This window comes from Festucalex cinctus, chromosome 1, assembly GCF_051991245.1.
Source record: "Festucalex cinctus isolate MCC-2025b chromosome 1, RoL_Fcin_1.0, whole genome shotgun sequence".
NCBI lineage: Eukaryota > Metazoa > Chordata > Actinopteri > Syngnathiformes > Syngnathidae > Festucalex > Festucalex cinctus.
The window spans coordinates 20,178,537-20,198,894 of NC_135411.1; the positions used below are offsets into that span (position 1 = coordinate 20,178,537).

Sequence of the window (20,358 nt, forward strand, 5' to 3'; positions counted from 1 at the left end):
ATGTTATTTTTATGCACATGCCGTTGAATGCGCTTATTTGGTTTTATTAAATAAGCATATTGCATTGCAGTATAAATGAGGATTTCTAGAGCTTTCTTTGTTATGGCACCATAAAAGCAAGTGCTGTGTCAATTTTAATGTATGCCATCCATTTACACTGCTCTCAATTGTCCATGAGTGGCAACACAAACACAACAACACACTACCATAGATACTTGTTGTTCACATTGTTGGCTTACTAAACAGTAAAAGCTGTTGTGATAGAAGCAACATGGGTAGACATCATGAGAGTAACTGTGTTTCCGCACACAACAGTCCCTGGTGTTCCAATCAGCCTGCAAACAAAATACTTGGCGGGCAGCATCTCAAGTGCCACTCGATGGTTGCTACTTCTCCATCAACAACCAATTATTTGTAGAGGCACAGAACGCCACCATGGAGACGACCTATTGAAAGGTTAACATGCATTGAAAAGTCAGGTGTGTATTTTCACTCCATTGTTTGATCAAATAAGCATCTTGTGTTTGTACAGTTGTGCTTGAAAGTTTACATTACCGTTCATGCCCTCTTCCGTCATCGCCAGTTTTTTCAACCCGAACCAAATTCTTATCGTCCATTATTTAATTTATTATTTATTGTGGCAATTGTTTGGATATTTTCAGAGGTTGAAGTTGAGGATGTGAATTTTGGTGACGATTCATAACTTTTTGTGTCATTAAAAGGTATCTATCGAGCTTTTGTACATTTATAGTTATGCTTATAAATTCACATAACCCAATGGTATGTAAAGTGTGTTTCAAGCACAACTGTATGTGAGGAGCACCAATTAAAAAAAAAAAAAGTCCTGATTTGGGCCACTGACTATTACAACCTGGACTGGTTCCCAGCCAATCACAATGCAGAGCTGCAGCGATGACGTTAAATAATAAACACACTTCAGCACTCATAGCAATAATTAAAAAAAAAAAGGCTGCATCCCTGATGTTACCTCACATGTCTCATTTTGTAACATTAACTATCACATAAAGAACTCCGACAGTCCTACTCGTTTCAAGCATGGTTAAAGTGCCTGTCAAGTTAAGTACAGGGCTAATGTGGGTGGTGAATGAGGGTTGAATTAGTAGTGACATGGAAATATTGATCCATTTCTGACACAAAGATTAGTCACTTATGTCTGCCTTTTGGTGAGTACCCAACTGTGGTTAGTTTATAATTGATGAGTTTAGTCCTTATTTTCAGGGTCACTTGGCACAACAAAATATACTGCTGTGGAAGACCATCAGGCACATTCAACATGAACAATGTCAACCTTTAGTAAAAAATTGAAACCACATTCTTATTCTGATGTAAGATTGTAAAAATGGGATTGCTGTCAGTAGAAATAGGAAAGCTAATCAGTTTTTTTCTGTTGTGTGGATGTGTCGCTTTATCACGTCTGAGTGCAACCAAGACAAATTTGTATAGACTGCTTTGCTGCACGATTACATTTATTTATCTTTTTTTTTTTTTTAATTAAAAACGATATGTAAAACAAGTAATATTTTCATTTCAAATTAAAACTCATCATTAACAATAATCTACTACTACTAATAATGTAACAGTTATTCAAATTAATTTTAAATTTAACTATTTGTACTAGCATGATTAAATGATTTATTATCAATGTTTTGTATATATTTGGGGCGGCACAGTGGGGACTGGTTAACACGTCCGCCTCCCAGTTCTGAGGACTTGGGTTCGAGTCCAGGCTTTGGCCTTCCTGGGTGGAGTTTGCATGTTCTCCCCGTGCCTGCGTGGGTCTTCTCCGGGTACTCCGGTCTCCTCCCACATTCCAAAGACATGCATGGCAGGTTAATTGGGTGCTCTGAATTGTCCCTAGGTGGGCTTGTGGGCGTGGATGGTTGTTTTTCTCTGTGTGCCCTGCGATTGGCTGGCAACCAGCCCAGGGTGTACCCCGCCTACTGCCCAAAGCCAGCTGAGATAGGCTCCAGCACCCCCCGCGACCCTTGTGAGGAATAAGTGGTCAAGAAAATGGATGGATGGATGGATGCTTTGCTGCAACAACTTGCTAATGTTTTTTTCCGTTTTAATGTTCCAACATTGATGTTTCGCATGCAAAGCACAATGGCATTTGGCAACACATACTAATTACACAGCACAGTTAAAGTCTAATAGGAATTGAGGTAATGCACAGATTCAAATGAAAAAAAAACAAAAAAACGGCTGATATCTAGTAATGCGAAAGATCTTCCAATATATATATATATATATATATATATATATATATATATATATATATATATATTAGGGGTGGGGCGGCACGGTAGTCGAGTGGTTAGCACGTCTGCTTCCCAGTTCTGAGGACTCCGGTTCGAGTCCAGGCTCGGACCTTCCTGGGTGGAGTTTGCATGTTCTCCCCGTGCCTGCGTGGGTCTTCTCCGGGTACTCCGGTCTCCTCCCACATTCCAAAAACATGCATGGCAGGTTAATTGGGCGCTCCGAATTGTCCCTAGGTGTGCGTGTGAGTGTGGATGGTTGTTCGTCTCTGTGTGCCCTGCGATTGGTTGGCAACCAGTCCAGGGTGTCCCCTGCCTACTGCCCAGAGCCAGCTGAGATAGGCGCCAGCAGCCCCCGCGACCCTTGTGAGGAATAAGCGGTCAAGAAAATGGATGGATGGATGGATGGATATTAGGGGTGTGAATTGCCTAGTACCTGACGATTCGATTCGAATCACGATTCACAGGTCACGATTCGATTCGATACCGATTAATCCCGATACGAATTTATAAGTCGATTGTTGCGATTTTTTTCATTCAAATTTAGAAAATACTAATCAGTAAGCTTGTAGAGTGTAAGATTTATATGAAAATGTATTATTTATTTATCTGAAATTTCAGTCTTATAGAGGTTGTAATCTGTTTCATGTTTGAACAGCATTAAAATAAAATATTAAGGCTTAATGTTCCGTTCATATAACATTCTTCCATGCTCAAGGTGTGAATCCTAAAAAAAACCAAAAAAAAAAACCCGATTCTGCCGATTATTGAATCGATTCGAGAATCGCGCGATGTAGTATCGCGATATATCGCCGAATCGATTTTTTTTTAACACCCCTAATATATATATATATATATATATATATATATATATATATATATATATATATATATATATATATATATATACATTTTATTTATTTATATTTTTATGGGAATGTTATTTTGCTTGGAGCATGGAGGACGTCTTTTGGTCAACTGGTCGTTATTCTTGCTCTGGTGTTGCTGCTGAACAGTTGAGTAATGTTGCCACAGATATAAAAACAACACAAAATATTTCCAGTTCGGTCCACCAATTTTATTTTCCTAATAAAGCAGGTGATATGGAGTCAGTATGGCAGTGACTGGGGTGCTCATGTCCTGATTAAAAGCTTGTGTGCTATCGGTGTAATTGGAAAATAACTACATCGAGAGCGTAATAACTAACTGTGCTTCTTATTTATACTTCCTATGTGCAGGTTTACTGTGCAGGTTTACTGGTTTACTGGTGAAAAACTGTTGTACAGAAAGTGGCTCATCATGAAGAAAAGCCGCAGTGCTCAAGGAGTCATTTCGGGAGACGTAAGTATTGATTCTTCCCGTTAGCTTTCAATGTAACAAGAATCCAGTGTTCTGGGATACTTTCATTACACGTCCAGTTCATGATATTGCGTAAAAGATTCATTATGACTCAAAATGTTTGTTGTTAAATTGTTTCCTATGGAGGCAGTCTTCGGATACGCTCAGGCAGTATGATTCAGTGTGTCTGTGTACTTGTTTGACTCAAAAAATGACTTTACTGTCCACACAACCACGCACAGACGTGCGTGTGAGTGCGTGTGCAAACAGAGTGTTATGAAGATGATTGAGTGAGGTGGGAAGAGGACAAAGAGCGTTAAGACAGCCCACGCCAGGATGACATTTTGGGCACTGATTGAATGGAAACATACGAGAAAGAAGGACAGCTCGGATAGAGAGGCCCATCTGTTTCTTTTCTATTCCTTTCTGTTTCTGACTGCGTTGACTGGCCAGATCATTTACTTTGACAATGTCCAATAGGAACTCAAAGGACAGATGATAATTCCCTACTGTGTCTGGCTCCCATTACACTCTGGATTTAGCCTAGTCCCATTATCTGCTTTGTAAAATTAATACTGAAAACATTTGTATAAAGCGTGATCCAAGATGCTTATCTTTTCTTAACATGGCATCCATGTTTTACACCGTCACAGCAGGCAGGGTGCTCTCTGGACTGGTCGCCAGTCAATGGCGGGTCATGTTTAGACAGACAGACAATCACACCTATAGAATTAGTTAAGAGTCTTGAATGCACCTAACTTGCATTTTTTTTTAATGTGTGCAGAAACGATAAAACCCATGCAAGCATTGGAAGAACATGCAAACTCCATTCAGAAAGGCCAAAAACAAGTTTCGCAGCCCGAACCTCAGAAGCGTGAGGTGCTGCCTCGAGACTTCATATACTGTAATTTTAAAACATTTTATTGCCCATTATGTAATGCGTTGAAAATTATGGGCGCTCTGATGCCCAGCGTACACCCGAGCCAATCGGAGCGGTGCCTCTCATTCCTTTGAAATTCAGAGCAGGAGAGGTGCGTGGTCTACATGGCGGAAGCATAACGGACTCGCTGGAGTATGCAGGAGAAATACGTTTATAGCAACTTAGCAATCTCCACTTGCGGATGTTGTCAAGTTGGCCTCCACGCCGCTTAAAAAAAACTGAGCTCCTTTGAATACTAAGTCCTCTTTAATAGGCATTTAAACTTAAAATTTTAGGAACAAAACACGATTAATATTTAGACTCACTATTGTAGTTTTACTCCATTTTATCAGTCATCTGAGGTTTTATGATACACTTTGCTGTAATTTTGCCGTGACTGTGCCACAATTTGTCTCACAGAGGAAACAAGTTGTAGTGCACACGTAACATTTTACTGACAATCTTATGAAATGATCTGAATATATTCATCTTGGAAAAACATTATTATATTTTTCCATGTAGCGTACTCTCTGCAATATGCTCACGTAACCTTGTTTAGGAAAACGCATCTTTTGGCTTTGTAGCCAAGGAAGCTCTTTCATCTCCGTGTATAAACCACCCACTCCACCTCCACTAGTCATTGTAGCCATGTTCTACCTTTCATCTTTGCTCAGTAAGTTTCATGACCATATTTCTGTTCTGTATCGGTGATATTAAATTTAAAAAAAAAGAAGAAAAAAAAATGAAAGTGTTTCTTAAGGTAATCAAATTCAAAACATGTTCTCCTGGTTTTACGTAAACGCATGAAAACACATTGCAATTGTTTCCTGCATCAGTGGCTGCCATTTGAGCCAAGAAATCAATAAAGTACTAAAATTATGTTCGGATGTCAGTGATGCAATCAATAGTCAATTGAGGTAGAATTTTGCTGTGCCATAATAAAATATTGATAAGTATATTTTTGTAGTGGATGTGTTTTGAAAATTGGTCCGCGGTGCAAACATATTTCAGGAAACATTTGCGGTATTCCGAGTCTCAGTTTTCACTTTTTCCCCAGGATGAATATAATATGATACGTCTCAAAAACCGACACAATACATCGGACCGATTGTATTTCCAAGAAGGCGCTGCAGTCAGCAGAAAGGAAGACACCTAGAGTGTAGCAGACTTCCATGCTCCTTAAAGCATAAGGTCAATTTAAAAATGACACAAGGGCAAATTTATAATATACCTTATAAATAATGTGTATTTCATGCTTATGACTGTATTGGTGCTCAATATACTTTTATATTGATGTCTTTCTTCTATGTCTTTGTATGAGAGGTCGGCACCGATATTTAGTATTTTGTCGAATATCCACATCGGCATCAACCAATGGCCGATAATAGATCAATTTAAAAATGTGTTAACTTCAGGAAGTATTTTTACTGAAAATGAATATCAGCTCCAAATATCAGTTATCAGCCTCCTTGACGAATCAGTATCTGTATCAGCCCTGAAAAAACACATTGAGAAAACAAAAAACACATCTTTTTTTGTTAACATCAAAACTACTAATTAGCTGTCATCTGTCATGTTCTCTGTTGTCAGGAGAAGAAGGATCAGCAATATCCCTCGGGTAGCACCCTTGGAGTAGAGGTGTGCAAAGTCCATCGGCGCTTTTCTGGCAACCTGCAGCTGCCTCCGTTGTCATGGCGACAGGCCGAGAAGGAGCGTGAAAGGGGAAGTTTGCTATCCCCAGAGAAGGACCCGATGACTCCCACCAGGCCAACAAGTCTACCTCTTGCTTCTCTCCCCCGGATTGACATCACAAAGGCTGACACCAGCAGGTGAGGCTTTGAGGTTGAAAATGAAAGGCCCTTTGTGGTAGTCTTTTGCAGCTCTCTCTCAACTGCATGTCTAAGAATCACATGGTTGGCTTCCTAAATCACCAAAGGACTTGGTTTGTAACCCATGCAGTTACTTTTGAGACTCAAAACAAAACAAAAAAAGAAGTCTCTGTGCTGACTTGTATTTGAAAAATGAAGGTGAATGTGACATTTTGGTTGAATCATTGCACTTTATTTATTAAAGGTGATTTATCTCAATTTTTTTTTTTTTTTTTTTCCCAAGATGCTGTAGGAAAAATAGATGAAAGCAACCCCTTCTTACGGTATCATGATTTTGTGCTTTTGGCTTTTAGTTGTCTTATTCTTTGAAGATGAACTTTGTTTGTCACATGTTGTCTTTTGCTTTTATCTTTGCAGCGCTTGCCCTCTTCCTTCAATACTTTTTGAAAGCGTTGCGTGATGGTCAGGGGGCACAATTGCACAAATTGTTATTTATTGGGCAATATACAACAAGGCTCCATAGTAATTTTTCCCTGCTGCTGACAGGGTTGCAATATTAACTGGTAACTGGTTAATTGGTGACATTTAGAACTATTTGAGGGGTATTTATCAACTTCCGAAGAAAAATGTTCCGCTTCACTAATGGGTCATTCTCCCATCGCGTGTGACATTCTCATAACAGTTTTATTGTTCTTCCGGACTTCAAGCTTAGGCAATAATTGAGACCTTGTAAATTATAGGATATACAGTACGTATATTGTGGCTTAGGATAGATCTGTCAGTTGGACTGGAAAGATTACCGGGTATGTAAAGTCAGGAGCACGTTATATGATGACAAAAATGCTTAATATCCAGAAAATTCAAAACACCGTGGCAATTATTTTGATGTTTTTAGAGGTTGAAATCTCAATAAGTAGAGATGTGTATGTGAATTTTGGTGACGATTTATAGCATTTTTGTGTCATTCAGCAATGCTTAGCTTTTGTACATTTACAGTTGTGCTCATAAGTTTAGCTTTAAAGCACAACTGTAAGTAGTTTAGCTTTTTTTACTTCCCTTCTTAGAGATTCAAAGGCAAATTTGCTGCATCGTGTGTGATGTCGCATGTGTTTGTGGGTCACACTTAAAATTAACGGTCAGACTTACTTACGGCTGCCATGGTTAGTCGATTAATCACAACTACATTTAATTGTCGACAGGTTGCTTCTTTATGTGTTTATTCATTTGGCGCTTTGTTTTTCTCTTGAAACTGCCTTGCCTCCCATTTCTTCCGCTGTCTGTATGCCTATCTGTGAGTGCGACACACGTGCAGTACAGTGGTGATCCGGTTTGTCTGTGATGTAAATAGAGGCATTATGGGTAATGCAGTGTCATGGCTAACTGGTGTCAGCAACAGAGTCCCAAAGTTCACCAAATAGGGAGAACTTTGGCTATTTTTTCTGTGTGGTTTGACTCCTGTGGAAAGCGAGAGGTTAATACGTAAAACAAGCGGTTGCACAATCATCTATAACGGCTTTAAGTATTCTACTACAGATTTCGTTGGCTCCCGCTGAGTTGTGCTTTTTCATATTTCTCACAATCTTGTAAATTTTATTGCTGTTGGCTTCAGGAAAAATGAGCTTGGAGAATTACATGATAGGATGGTATTGCTCAAAGGGGGTATTCTGAGATTAGTTCATTTTGAAAACAGTTTTCAGTTTCAGGGAGCACATTAGATTTAGAAGTTTTTTCCTTGTGTAATATACGATTAAGGACATTCCACAACACCTTAGACTCACCTTGGGATACTGTGATGAGGTCTGAATAGTATTCGGTTTTATTTTTCCTAATGGTGTGTTAGTTTGTTCCTGTAGTTAGTGAAGCTTTCATTGTTAGTTGGAGTTGAAGTTTAATGTATCATAGAGATTCATTCCCATAGCCCATGCTGTAGAGTCTATAGTATTTGTAATTTGTTCTGATAAAATTTCAAATGCAGAAATTTGAACTGTGGTTGGTTCAAGAAACAGTCCTATTGTTAATATACAGTAGTTTAAGTTACATTGGTCAGCACTACTGACTCTGGAGGCCTTGAACAGATTAGATTGACGTGGCAGCACAAAACCTCTTGACCTCTTGTTGTGGAAGCAGTGAAACCAAGATAAATGCAAAAAAACTGAAGTGAATAGCTCAGTCCTTCTGATAGCCTTTAGGTCATCAGAACTCTTGCTAAACCTGATGGCTCATCACTGTAACCAATGCTCCCAACCTGCAAGTTTTATTATTGGTAGGACGGTGTTCTGCTCTGTATTTACCAGAGATAATCTCAAAACAAGTCTATTTCATGTTTATTTTTCAAATTATTTACAGGAGTAAAGTCTTAAAAAGAAAGTATTCCTTTAGCTTTATGTATAAAAAAAAAAACAACAACAACAAAAAAAAAACGTTCTGGTGCCTTTTTTTTTGGTGACAAAAAGTGTAGTGCTGAAATTCAATCAAAATAGGATTTCATCATGGTTACAGAAGCAAAACAAACAACTTTCTCTTTTCATTTGTCTTCAATGACCTAATCATTGTTTATTTTGTGGTGCATTTGGTTATCATCAGTCACGTATAGCAAAGGCAGAGGAGTGATACTTCCATTAAACTAAATTTGAAGCCACAACTTTAAGATGGAAAGAATATATATAAACATACTCTTGCTTCTTCCTTCATTTTTTTTTCTATGGCAGTGAGACACTAGAGACTCAGCCCATTTATTATAGAGACAAAGTTATTACTCTTGAATAGCGGTGAGAAAAATACTCACACGTGTTAAGGTAGATGTCGAGATTCTTTAAACACTAAAGTAGATATTATAAAAGAAGACTCAGTTCAGTTTCTATATGGCTAAATAGCATCTATCCACTTCTAAATCACCAATGGTGCACACCGTTCAATAATATAATATATGTGAGCCACATTACTTATTTTTTTACTCAAGGATGGTGACGCAGTGACCCACCCTGCTGTGCCTGGGTACTCGCTGCCTTTGCTGATTAGATTGGATAACATTAGGCATGAGGAATGACGAGCCGAACGAAGAATAGGGCGGAGAAAGAAGAAAATAATTCTTATGATGTCCTGCACTGTGACTGTGGCCTGAAGTTTGAGCTCAACGGAAGCGCTTTGTCCCCAATCAATGTAGACTAATTGCTCGCGGTGTGACTTCGATCCCCGGGCTGGGCACTGCCGATTACACACTAACCTAAATAATCTGGTTTAGTTTTGTTGTAGCTTGGCTTTTAGTTGATTTTTAAGTAAGTTAAAACACAAGAATTGAGTCAACTACTTATAAGTTTCTAAATCTAATAGTAACTGTTTTTCACTATTTTTGTTCGTTGTTCACTACATATTTATCTCATGCTGAATACATTTTACATTAATCCGGGCTGCTTGTGCTACCAGTAATAACTACAAACTGCTCTTAATCAAGTCCTAATTACTGTGGGTAAATACAAATGGCAGATTTTTCTTGTAAATGTAAAGTACACCCACTTCTCTAGGGATCACTACACCATATTGTATCAAGTATAAAAATTAAAAGTTACTTTCTGTTTTGATAACTTGGCACAACAATAAAATATTGATGAATTTTTACGACAATATTTTTATATCTTTAATTACCTTTTATAGTGCTCTTACTGAAAAGGAAAAAAAAAAACATCCAGTAGCTTTGATGACCTTGTGAACAAACAAAAATGGAAATTAGCTAATGATAACAAGTGACAAAAAAAATAAAATACACCTTGAATGTCATAGTTTTCAGGTTAGATTGAGAAGTTTTGAACTACTACTAATGATATTTTTTAGGCAGCGGGCCACAAGACACAACACATTCACCACAGATAATTTCTGGAGTCAACGTCAACCACGTCTCATGAATAAAGTTATGGATGGGGGAATATTTGCTTTTCCAAATCTGTTGAGTCATCATTGTAATCCTCCGTGGTTCACGTTCCTCCATGTTGCTGCTTTGCCTGTTTTTCAGTTTTTTAAGTTCCCAAGATCTCAGTCAATCAGTAAATCAAGATCTCAACCATACTTGACTTTTCGACTATCTAGCTAAGTTATTTTATTTTTTTTTCATCCTCATCCACAAAGGTTGGAAAAAGAAATGAGGCTATTTTGACAAGCTAATTAGGAGAAAGTACAGATATCTTGTTTTCAAATGTAGAGAGTAAAAGTGGTCTTCATGATGTATTTGAGGCAAAAGACTGCTTTTGCTCTTTGGCAACAGAGATCCCACCAGATGGCGCCAAAGCAATACTGCAAAGCAAGCTTTGGCCTGAGCACAAAGACATCAAATAACAGATAGTTTCCTCACACCCCCCCCCCCCCCCCCCCCCCCAAAAAAAATGGTGAAGTACAGCTACCTGAAAAAAAAATCTACTGAAGTAATGTTTTACTAACAGAACTATGATATTATACTTTGTTACTTTCTAATATAGCTGTTTATTGAACACAATGGCTGTTAATTTAATGGATTCTAAAACACAGCTATAGAACTCTGCCACACGATGAATGGCTGCTCTGCACTATATGCAGTAGATTCATGCATAAAATGTTTTTCATTATCAGGACAACAATATTGTGACAATTTCAGCAAACTTCTAACAGCAGATAATTTTGAGTGAACTTCTTCTATTTTCTTTTTTTTATTATTATTAATATTTTGTCATATTTTGGTTGGGTTGTTTTTTCTCCTTAATTTTGACCATCAACTTGGTCACTGATTTATGATTTGAGCTCATGGATCGTTTATTCCAGCACTCCTGCTCTTCAATACCACTCAACAAACTATCGCTTTGTTGAACTGGATTTAGGGATTCTGGAACAAATTCCCATTCATATTCATAAATTGTTCTCTTAAAGATTGGAAGCATAGTTGTTCCAAATATACTGGGGGGGGGGATAATACAGCACTGTAGCCCAAACACCTGACTGATTTATTTAGTTATGCGCTCTATTTCATGTATTTTATCTTTGTACAGCGTCAGAATTTGGGTGAACTCACCAGATAATCCGTAGAGGTTTAACATGGAAGGAAAACAGGCAGTCAGATAAACACTGAATCCCTTACCCGTGGTCCGGCCCAGATGTGCTATATCCGCCTGCCAAGCCTACGTTATCCCCAGCGTATGTGGTCTGTGACTGGACAGAAAGTCTTTGTGTGTGTGTCATGCACGTGTTCCCGAGTTAGTAGTAACAGCATCAGTGTCTCTTGAAGCGCTTGAACCCCGATGAGAGGAATGTTACGGAAGTCTGTCCGATGCAGAGTTGGGTACTTTGATTTTAGCGACGAGGTGGTCAGTGAAGCGCAACTCTCGGCCCCCAGGTGACTCTATTGAACCTTGTTGCGTTTTGTTTCTGTTTTGCGTATTTCTGCATTTTTGTTTTGGAAATTGCAGCACGCAATCTTAGGAATGTTGAGGTTATTAAAAAAAAGTTTTATTATTTAAATCTATTAGTTTGCATCTAATATCGTTGTCAGAAAGTTGACTTGGTTAATAAACCGTCTGTCACAGATTCTGAGTTTACGTCGGTAAAGCATCGTGTTAATATGTCCATTTAGGATTTAGATGACGCGAAATGAAATGCAGATGACGCAATCTGTCCTTTTTTTTTTTTTTTTTTTTTCCAGTCTGTCCTGATTGAGAGTTTTCGCATTAATCTGATATTGCTTGGCAGAAGTGCGGTGCTCTGTGTCCGCAAGGCTCGCTCGATTACTTGCTGATGAGTAAGTATGACTGAACACAGATGCCAAACTCAATATTTGAGTGAGGCAGTGCTGTCTGACCTGTAAATCATACTTATTTATTAAAGCAAAATAGTTATTGTTTCTAATCTAGGTCAAAATTGAGGCTTTATGCAACCACTACTTTTACTAGATGGGATTTGTGAGAATGTTGCACAAGACAGCACTTACTGAACCTGCAAATGGCATACAGTAGATTTCTTCAGAAATGTGGAGGTCGAAATTGTCAGCATTTTTTAAAAATGCAGAGTGTCATTGTTTTTCAAATCTTATACTCTTGTCTTCAGTCTGGAGGGAGAGAATGTCCCATCGTTGTGCTGTAGTCCCTCAGACCCACAAGCCTCCCCGAGTTCAGGCCTGGTTCTTCATCCCAACCTGGCAAGCCACGGACAGCGTCGAGAGTCCTTCCTCTACCGCTCCGACAGCGACTATGAACTGTCACCAAAGTCCCTTTCACGAAAGTCTTCCATCGTTGGAGAACTGTGAGTTGCTTCCTGTTGTCAATGTGTCTGACTGCCGCTGTCCACCATTTTCAGTTTTTTTGATGACTTTTTTTGCCTCTCATTATAGCCACGGAGAAGACTTGATAGTGACTCCCTTTGCCCAGGTAAGTAAGCGGTGCAGAAGCAAGCAAACGTCAGTTTCCCCTGAGCCATTTGGAGATGCAAAGCTGTTGTACTAATATGAGCAGGAAAGTAACTTCAATGCCACCTAGTGGCTTTTCTAGTTCAATTTCAGCTGTCTTATTTGATCTTTATAATTCATCCATTTATTTGCTGTGCGGAGCCTATCCCAGCAGACTTTAGCGCATTAGCGCATTACAAATACAAAATAAATAAAAATCCATATAGTTACTGCACTGTTTAGGTTACTTATATTTTTTAAATAGATAATGCATAATATATCAAATAATGCTCTTAAGTTCTCATTTGAAATTGTTTCCATATGGGAAAAACATTTTGAAATAATAGTCACTAACACATTGCATAATGTTTCACTGATGTCCACACATGGCAGCATGACTTCAGTTTCCCCCCCGAGAGCGCGTGACTACGATTACCGTAGTTGTCTGTCTGTTTATGTGCCATGTGATTGACTGACAACCAGTTCAGGCTGCAGTCGACCTTTTACTGGATATCTGCTGGGATTGACTCCAGCTCCCTGTGACCCCAAACAGGAAAATCAGTATATAATAGTAAATCCCAATTTTTATTTGCTCCTATTCATCTGTTTGTTTATTCTCTATGCAGCCCAAACAGATAAATACAGAATTGTTTACATATATTTTTTAAAATTAATTAAATATATTTTTTTATTTCAAATATGCTGTACAACTCTGCTTCTCATCATTTTTAATTGTTTGTTTTTCCAGGTTCTGGCAAGCCTTCGCACCGTCAGGAATAACTTCACTACATTGACAAATGTGCAATGTGCATCTAATAAGTAAGTTACAGGTTTTTGATAGCTTTACTGTCAGCCATAGAGATGCCTCTGTTTTGAAGATTCAAACATATCTCACTTGGGGGCGCCACTGTATAAAAAAAATGTAATGCTGCAAGAATTTACACCAAGTGAAGTGTAAATTTAACAGAAATATAAGCAATGTGTTCTGGTCATGTTGAGTTTACTGTTGAACACTACATTGTTTTATAGCTGAACTTCCACAATAATATGAACACAAGTCAATAGTATAACTTCAGTGAGAGGGAAAGAATTCCCACGCTAAAAACTAAATCACATTTTTCTTTTCTTGAAAATTTGGCTTGCTTTTTATATTTTGTCACCTGTTGATGTGTAATTATAGGAGGTCTCCTGCTACAAATCCTGTTCCTGTTCCGAAAGTCTGTTTGTCTGGTAAGTTCTGCCTCTTACTCTTTATGATAGCAGCTCACTTGATGAACTTACTGGAATTATGTAACTCTGGGGAAGGCCTCACCTTGCATGCAGTGACGTGCAGAGATTATGTTTAGTCTGACAGTTTCGAGAATTACAAAGTCAGCTCATCTAATGCGATGACGATGCTCAGCTCAAGATTTGAACTACGACAAACTACATTGACACAAAATTCATACAATTTGAAGTCTCAAAAATGGGTGTTTTCCTTGCGAGACGCATGAAATAACACAAAAAGGTGGGATAAGGTTTTAGGAAGTTGTGTTAGATGTATTTTGAATTAAAAAGTATTCACAATGTTGAATGGGATATAATTATTTTTACACCTGGATCATTTCTTTAGCAAAAAGATGACCTTTTACATCATTCAAATCAACAAATAGAGAGCACTAAGAACGTGTATGGATGCTTTCCAACACGCTTCTGTGTGGCCTTAGATGAGCTTCCCATGTTTACCTGCGGGTTTTTTTCCGGGTATTCCGGTTTCCTCCAACATTCCACAGGACGTTAATGAATTAAAGACTCTAAATTGCCCTTACGTATGAATGTGTGGATGGTTGTTGTGGATGGTGCCCTGTAATTAGCGTCTCTGGCTTAAAGGGTTCGGCCCTAGCTGCCATGCGACTTTAATGCAAAAAAGCGGTACAGAAAATGGATGGAGGTGATCATCCATCCATCCATCCATCCATTTTCTTGACCGCTTATTCCTCACAAGGGTCGCGGGGGCTGCTGGCGCCTATCTCAGCTGGCTCTGGGCAGTAGGCGGGGGACACCCCGGACCGGTTGCCAACCAATCGCAGGGCACACAGAGACGAACAACCATCCACTGGAGGTGATCAATATGTGTAAAAATAATGACAAAAGTAATATCTTGCACAATAATTTTGCCACTAGTGTTTCATTTCCAGCTAAAAAAAAATAACCATTCAGTAAAACTGACTTAAAAGCTGACATTTATGTAGAATTTACCCAGCCCTTGAATGATCGTAAATTTAAAAGTATCGGATTCAGTCCAGATTGAGTTTCAAATGACGTCAGGAAAGTGCGGATGAGAGCAGGCGAAGAGGGAGGCATGGATATTGTTTCCTGCTGCACTGGTTCTTCAAGCCTGATTGACGTCAGCAGGGCCTTCAAAGCGGGCGCGCTCCACTTCCTATTATCACAGATGGGCTGCTGCAACATCCCGCAGCAGGAAAAAAAACAAGACAACTGCAAGCCTCGAATTGTCGACTCCTCACTTCTCACAACCTTGACCTTCTCTCTGAGACCGCTTATGCGTACGACTATCCGTTATGATGAGGGGGGAAAAGACAAACTCGTCACACTTGCTGTTTTGAATGCTGTTTGGTACCCTCCTTCTTTGCGGTAGAACATGTCATCAGATGCTTCTGAGAAAACAAAGAACTCACACCTGCTCCTGAATAATAGTGATTGTTCCTTTGTGCTCGTTTCTGTCTCATTTTCTCATCTCGCTAAACGGAAAAGGAGACCAGATTTTTCCTGTTTTGTATTTGTGTTCGCAAAGAACGTATCCCTTTAATAGTGATAAATAGGGCTGGGTTTAAAAAATTGAATAATAAATATTGAATCGATTTTCCTTTTTGAGCCTGATAGCGATTCATAAAAACCACGAATCTATTATTTTTTAACACATCTTTTTCCCAGAAATTTACAAGAAAATAAAATTTTAAAGGCCAAGTTTTGTTTTCTATTGTTTTCTTGACATTTATTGTTCACATGAATTTTTAACATTTTAACATTCATTAAAGACCTGACTTAGTACTTTAAAACAATTCAGAATATTTTTAATTTATATTTACAATTATCCTGGATTGGCTGGCAGTTCAGGGTGTACTAGAAGCCGGCTGGGATGGGCTCCAGCACCCCCAGCGACCCTTGTGAGGAATAAGCGGATGGATGGATGGATGGATGGATGGATGGATGGATGGATTTACAATTAGTGAAATAGAATTATGAAAATATTTTCATGTCATCCTTGCTGATGCCAATGTTTGTGTAACACTTAAGTGATAACACTAAATCATTTAACCAGTACTTTGTCCACAAAATCTAATTTGGAATTTAATGGTTGTGGAATTTTTATCATGTCCTTGAGATTTAAGAAGACTTGTTCCATAATCAATATCGGATTGAAATTAAGTGAATCAGATAAATCGAAAACAAATCTAAATCTAATCGAACTGAACTCTTGTGAATCGAAATCGAATCGATTAAAAAAAAATTGAATCAATACCCAGCCCTCATGATAAAAGATCAATTTCACACATTGCAGTCTGTCTTGAATTTCTGTGTGCATTGGGACAAAATGTTAGTTCCAGCAAGGGGCATAAATAATTAAGTGAAGAATGGCTCATCATTTTCAACCACTTAAATCGAGTTTGATATGTGAGAATTGAAATAAACAAAAAGCACATGGCGACAGTCACGAGCTCTTAAGTGGAGAAGAGGGGGGTGGGGGGGTGTTATTTTGCCACTTTAGACTGTTTACGCTGTCAGCCATCGAATATAAGACGACTCAAATGTTGGTCATGTGAGGGTAATTTCTTTTCTCCGCACACCATCTTGACCTCATCAAACTCTGTCCCGTGAGCCCAGCGGCCAACAAAGGGCTCAGTCTTCCCTGACTGATTCAGATTATAGGCTTTGCGCTGTATTATACTTGATAAATGCAACTGGCAAAGCTTGGGCATGACGTGCTTGACCGTCACTTATGATTAATCTGTAACGGCTATCAGGAGCATTAACTGCATGTTGTCACAGGAGTTGAGTTTAGAAATAAATGTTTTAGACAGAGGAATCGACACTAGCCAAGTCAAAACCTATACATTTGAAGTACCACACTCGATGGCTCAAATGTATTTGTCCAGTCATTGCCTCACAGGCCGCCTCACTCCAGTTCAGTCTGGTGTAGTTACTCAAATCCAAAAATGTGCACAGCAAGAATCCGTTTCAGGTTTTCCAGGCCGGCAGCCAAAGGAGAGGATCCTGAGGGCTGGAAGCTGCAGCTTGGTTAAGTATTTGAATTATGTCATTGACGTCAGCAGAGTCATAAAGCTTGTTGCGGCCCATCCCTCAAGCTGCCCCGTGCCAACAAAACTCCATGGCGCATTGTTAGAGGGTCGTCAAACAGGCCTTGATGAAGTGTGCGTGCGTGCATATGTTTGTATAACAACTCAAGTCTTTAGTTTTGATAGGTGACGAGGTTATGTCACAATTGTAAACTCCTTCAACCACATTCAGAGGTGTTAGTAAGAGAAGATTTATTTAAGTTTATATGGGTAGAGTGGTTTCAGTATTGACCTGAATTGATTGGATTTGTTTTTGAGCAGATCAAACAAATGCCTCATGTTCCAAAAAGCTAAACATAGCACAATATATTATAACAAACAACCAGAAAATGATCGTGGCAAGAAGGCCATCGCCATGTGCACCAGTGGCAATAAAGCGAGGTCAACATGTGCTGCTCAAAAAAGGAGTGGGAAGAAGAGCACTTGTTAAATCCCACCCCCATCTTCCATTAATATACACGGCATTTATGCAACCTGCACTCCCTAATATTAAAAGTACAGCCATGTAAGTCCTACTACAGGTTAAGAAAACATTACATATGGATACTATCTGAATAATAATTAGTACAATTTAGAATACAATATGTTGCAGCAATAATTAAATACCAACAAAGGTAATACAAATATGATATAACAACTTGGTAAAGTATAATCAAGGACGTACCCACAAAGTAATGCAGGGGTGGCCAAGTTCAGTCCTCGGGAGCCCCTATCCAGCCTGTTTTCCATTTTCTCTACACTAACACACCTGAGTCATAAATCAGGATCGTTTTCAGGCTTCTGCAAACCTTGCTGATGAGCTGATCATTAGATTCAGCTGCGTTGAAGGAGGGAGACATGGAAAACAGGCTGGATAGGGGCTCTCGAGGAAAGAACTTGGCCACCCCTAAAGTAATGGAACGGAGCCTAACCAATTCCAACAATGGTAAGAAAGAGCCAGTGCAGGGCAAAAAAGCTAAGCCCTGCCCACCTGATACTGTAACCAGATCATTATGTTTGTGAGATGCTTTGAAGCAGGGGTGTCAAACTCATATTAGCTCAAGGCCCACGTGGAGGAAAATGTTTTTACCAACTGGCCCAGTAAAATCATGGTCCATAACTTAAAAAAACAGTTTGCATCAGTTATACACAGATGTGTAAACCTGCTCAAAATTGTGGGGCTCAACTGTAAATATATAGTTCCCAAAAATAACACGAATGCAAATGGAACGTGGCAACACTTGGCCCATATGAGTTGCAGGCGTGTTATATATACTTGTTTTGTATGTATATTGTTCCCAAAATGCATTGCGTGGCACTTTTAATGAAGTTATAGGATGTTAATCCATGTCATAGATGTTTGTATTACCAATAACTGAATGTGTGTCGTATTCAGCAGGTTTATGTTTAATATATGTTGGTCTATGTTTTTTTTATTTTATTTTTTTCAACAAACCGTATCTTTAGGTTGTGTGTAAAATAATGACATTCAGGTCAATTCCGTGTACACGTTGCATTACTCATCTAAGGATTACTTGTGAAATTACATATTTATATGTTTTGATTTTGACAAGCTGATTAATTGGTCCAACATTACCCTTTTTTTTTTCTTTTTTTTTTACTTTACAAAATCATCTTGTGGACCAGATTAAACGCCTTGGTGGGCCTGATCCGGCCCACAGGCCGTATGTTTGACACCCCTGCTTTAAAGCAATAAATGTTTTGACATTTTTATTTTTTATTTTTTTATTTTTTTTATTTTTTTATTTTTTTTTAGTTCTGCATTTCCTTCACTCAAGAGTTTGTTATAATTGTCACTACTATAGAAATTTTTATCATCTGCAAGCAATATAAATTTCAATGATTTTGATACATTAAATAGGTAATTTATCTCCAAGTATGTACAAGGTGGCTTTGATTTGAATTAATTTTCACACAATTATGCTAAAACAGTATAGTCATCTTACTTAAACAATTGCAATAAGTTGTATTGTACATTTGTTGATTATGAAGAATAACCGTATTTATGTTAGCAAAACGTAATTAGATCTGCTTGATGTTTTAATTTGCTAACAAATTGATTGGTCGTTCGTCCACGGCGGGCCGCCAGGCTTACAAAGCACTGGGAGGAAACCCTGTAGTTATAAACATTTGTCTGTTTTTCCCCGTTGCACACATTTAACCATTCAGCTGTAAATATTCTTCCTTTTTCCTTCTCACAATAAACTGACGTACATCAGTTGCGATAAGATGATTTAGTACTTAGTCATTTATGTGTCAGCGGCTCAGCGCCACGTGTAGTGAGAAGTCAAACGTATAACAGGACATTAGTACACATAGTGGTGTCACATTCGTCTCTGTCTTTCTCTTTCGCTCTCTCACACAATGCCGTGAGGTCAAAGTGAAGAATGTTTGTTTGCGTACATGCTAACTGGTGACTCAAGCCTAACTGGACTTATTATTTCCTGACAAGTCAGATAAGCACGACTAAACTCAACTTTAGTCACAACGTCCACATCAACTCCACAACTTCATCCCTGCCCAGTAAATGGCTCACACATAAATCTCTCGTTATTGATGAAGACAATTTTGGTTTTCACTCTTTTTTTAGGTGTTCTTAATCGAACATATAAAGTCATTAATGTCTGCTTCCTCCAAACCAGCGTTTAATGCTGGTTAAATGTTATTGTACTAGTAGTTTTATATTCCCTTATATGGCACGGGTGCGTTAACGTCTTCTCGTGTTGCTGCTGGCTGAAACCCTTCACAAGGTGGCATAACGGATAAGGCAGTGCAGTTTTGCAAACCACACTTCAGCCAGACAGCCAAGGAAACAGGTTTGGGGGGTAGAATGAGCACAGAGAGGGGCAGTGTGAGCTGGATGAGAGCGGAAGGTGTCTTGGCCAGGAATGGATCTTGGGGGGGGTCTTAGCCCAGCCAATGTTGTTGGTGTTGTTGATGGTGCTCACAGAGGCTGTTCTGTGGCCCTATAGGGGAGAGTGGGGTGGCAGACAGAGTGCGTCTGGACACTGAGGCCTGTTGTGCTCATAGCAGCCACCCGCATATGGCCAAGTTATTAGGACATGCAAAAAAAAAAACGGGCTGGAAAAGTACCCCACACTATATCTTGAGTGCGGATTTCTCAAGCTGAGCGTGCGTCATGCCACTTTTGACTGGTGAGGGTGCGATACGATATGACAGGTAGCGTTGAATCCCTAAATGTGAAGGTAGATGAAGCATTTTCAGCTGGCCATGAATATTT

General features: G+C 38.9%; 1 protein-coding gene across 3 annotated transcripts in view; it reads left to right on the forward strand.

Annotated features, from left to right (window-relative positions):
- The window catches only part of LOC144018979 (3',5'-cyclic-AMP phosphodiesterase 4B-like), a 49,427-nt gene that overhangs the window by 6,791 nt on the left and 22,278 nt on the right, over window positions 1–20,358 (forward strand). The window contains exons 1-7 of one of the 3 annotated variants that reach the window (XM_077521738.1): window positions 259–479; window positions 3,528–3,617; window positions 6,124–6,362; window positions 12,423–12,617; window positions 12,706–12,742; window positions 13,508–13,578; window positions 13,940–13,989. In XM_077521738.1, coding sequence (XP_077377864.1) covers window positions 3,576–3,617; window positions 6,124–6,362; window positions 12,423–12,617; window positions 12,706–12,742; window positions 13,508–13,578; window positions 13,940–13,989 — 634 coding nt within the window. In that variant the 5' untranslated portion in view covers window positions 259–479; window positions 3,528–3,575. Of the gene's footprint in view, window positions 1–258; window positions 480–3,527; window positions 3,618–6,123; window positions 6,363–11,288; window positions 11,716–12,422; window positions 12,618–12,705; window positions 12,743–13,507; window positions 13,579–13,939; window positions 13,990–20,358 lie in introns of those variants that run through there. The other 2 variants (XM_077521727.1, XM_077521749.1) reach the window with 2 other exon arrangements.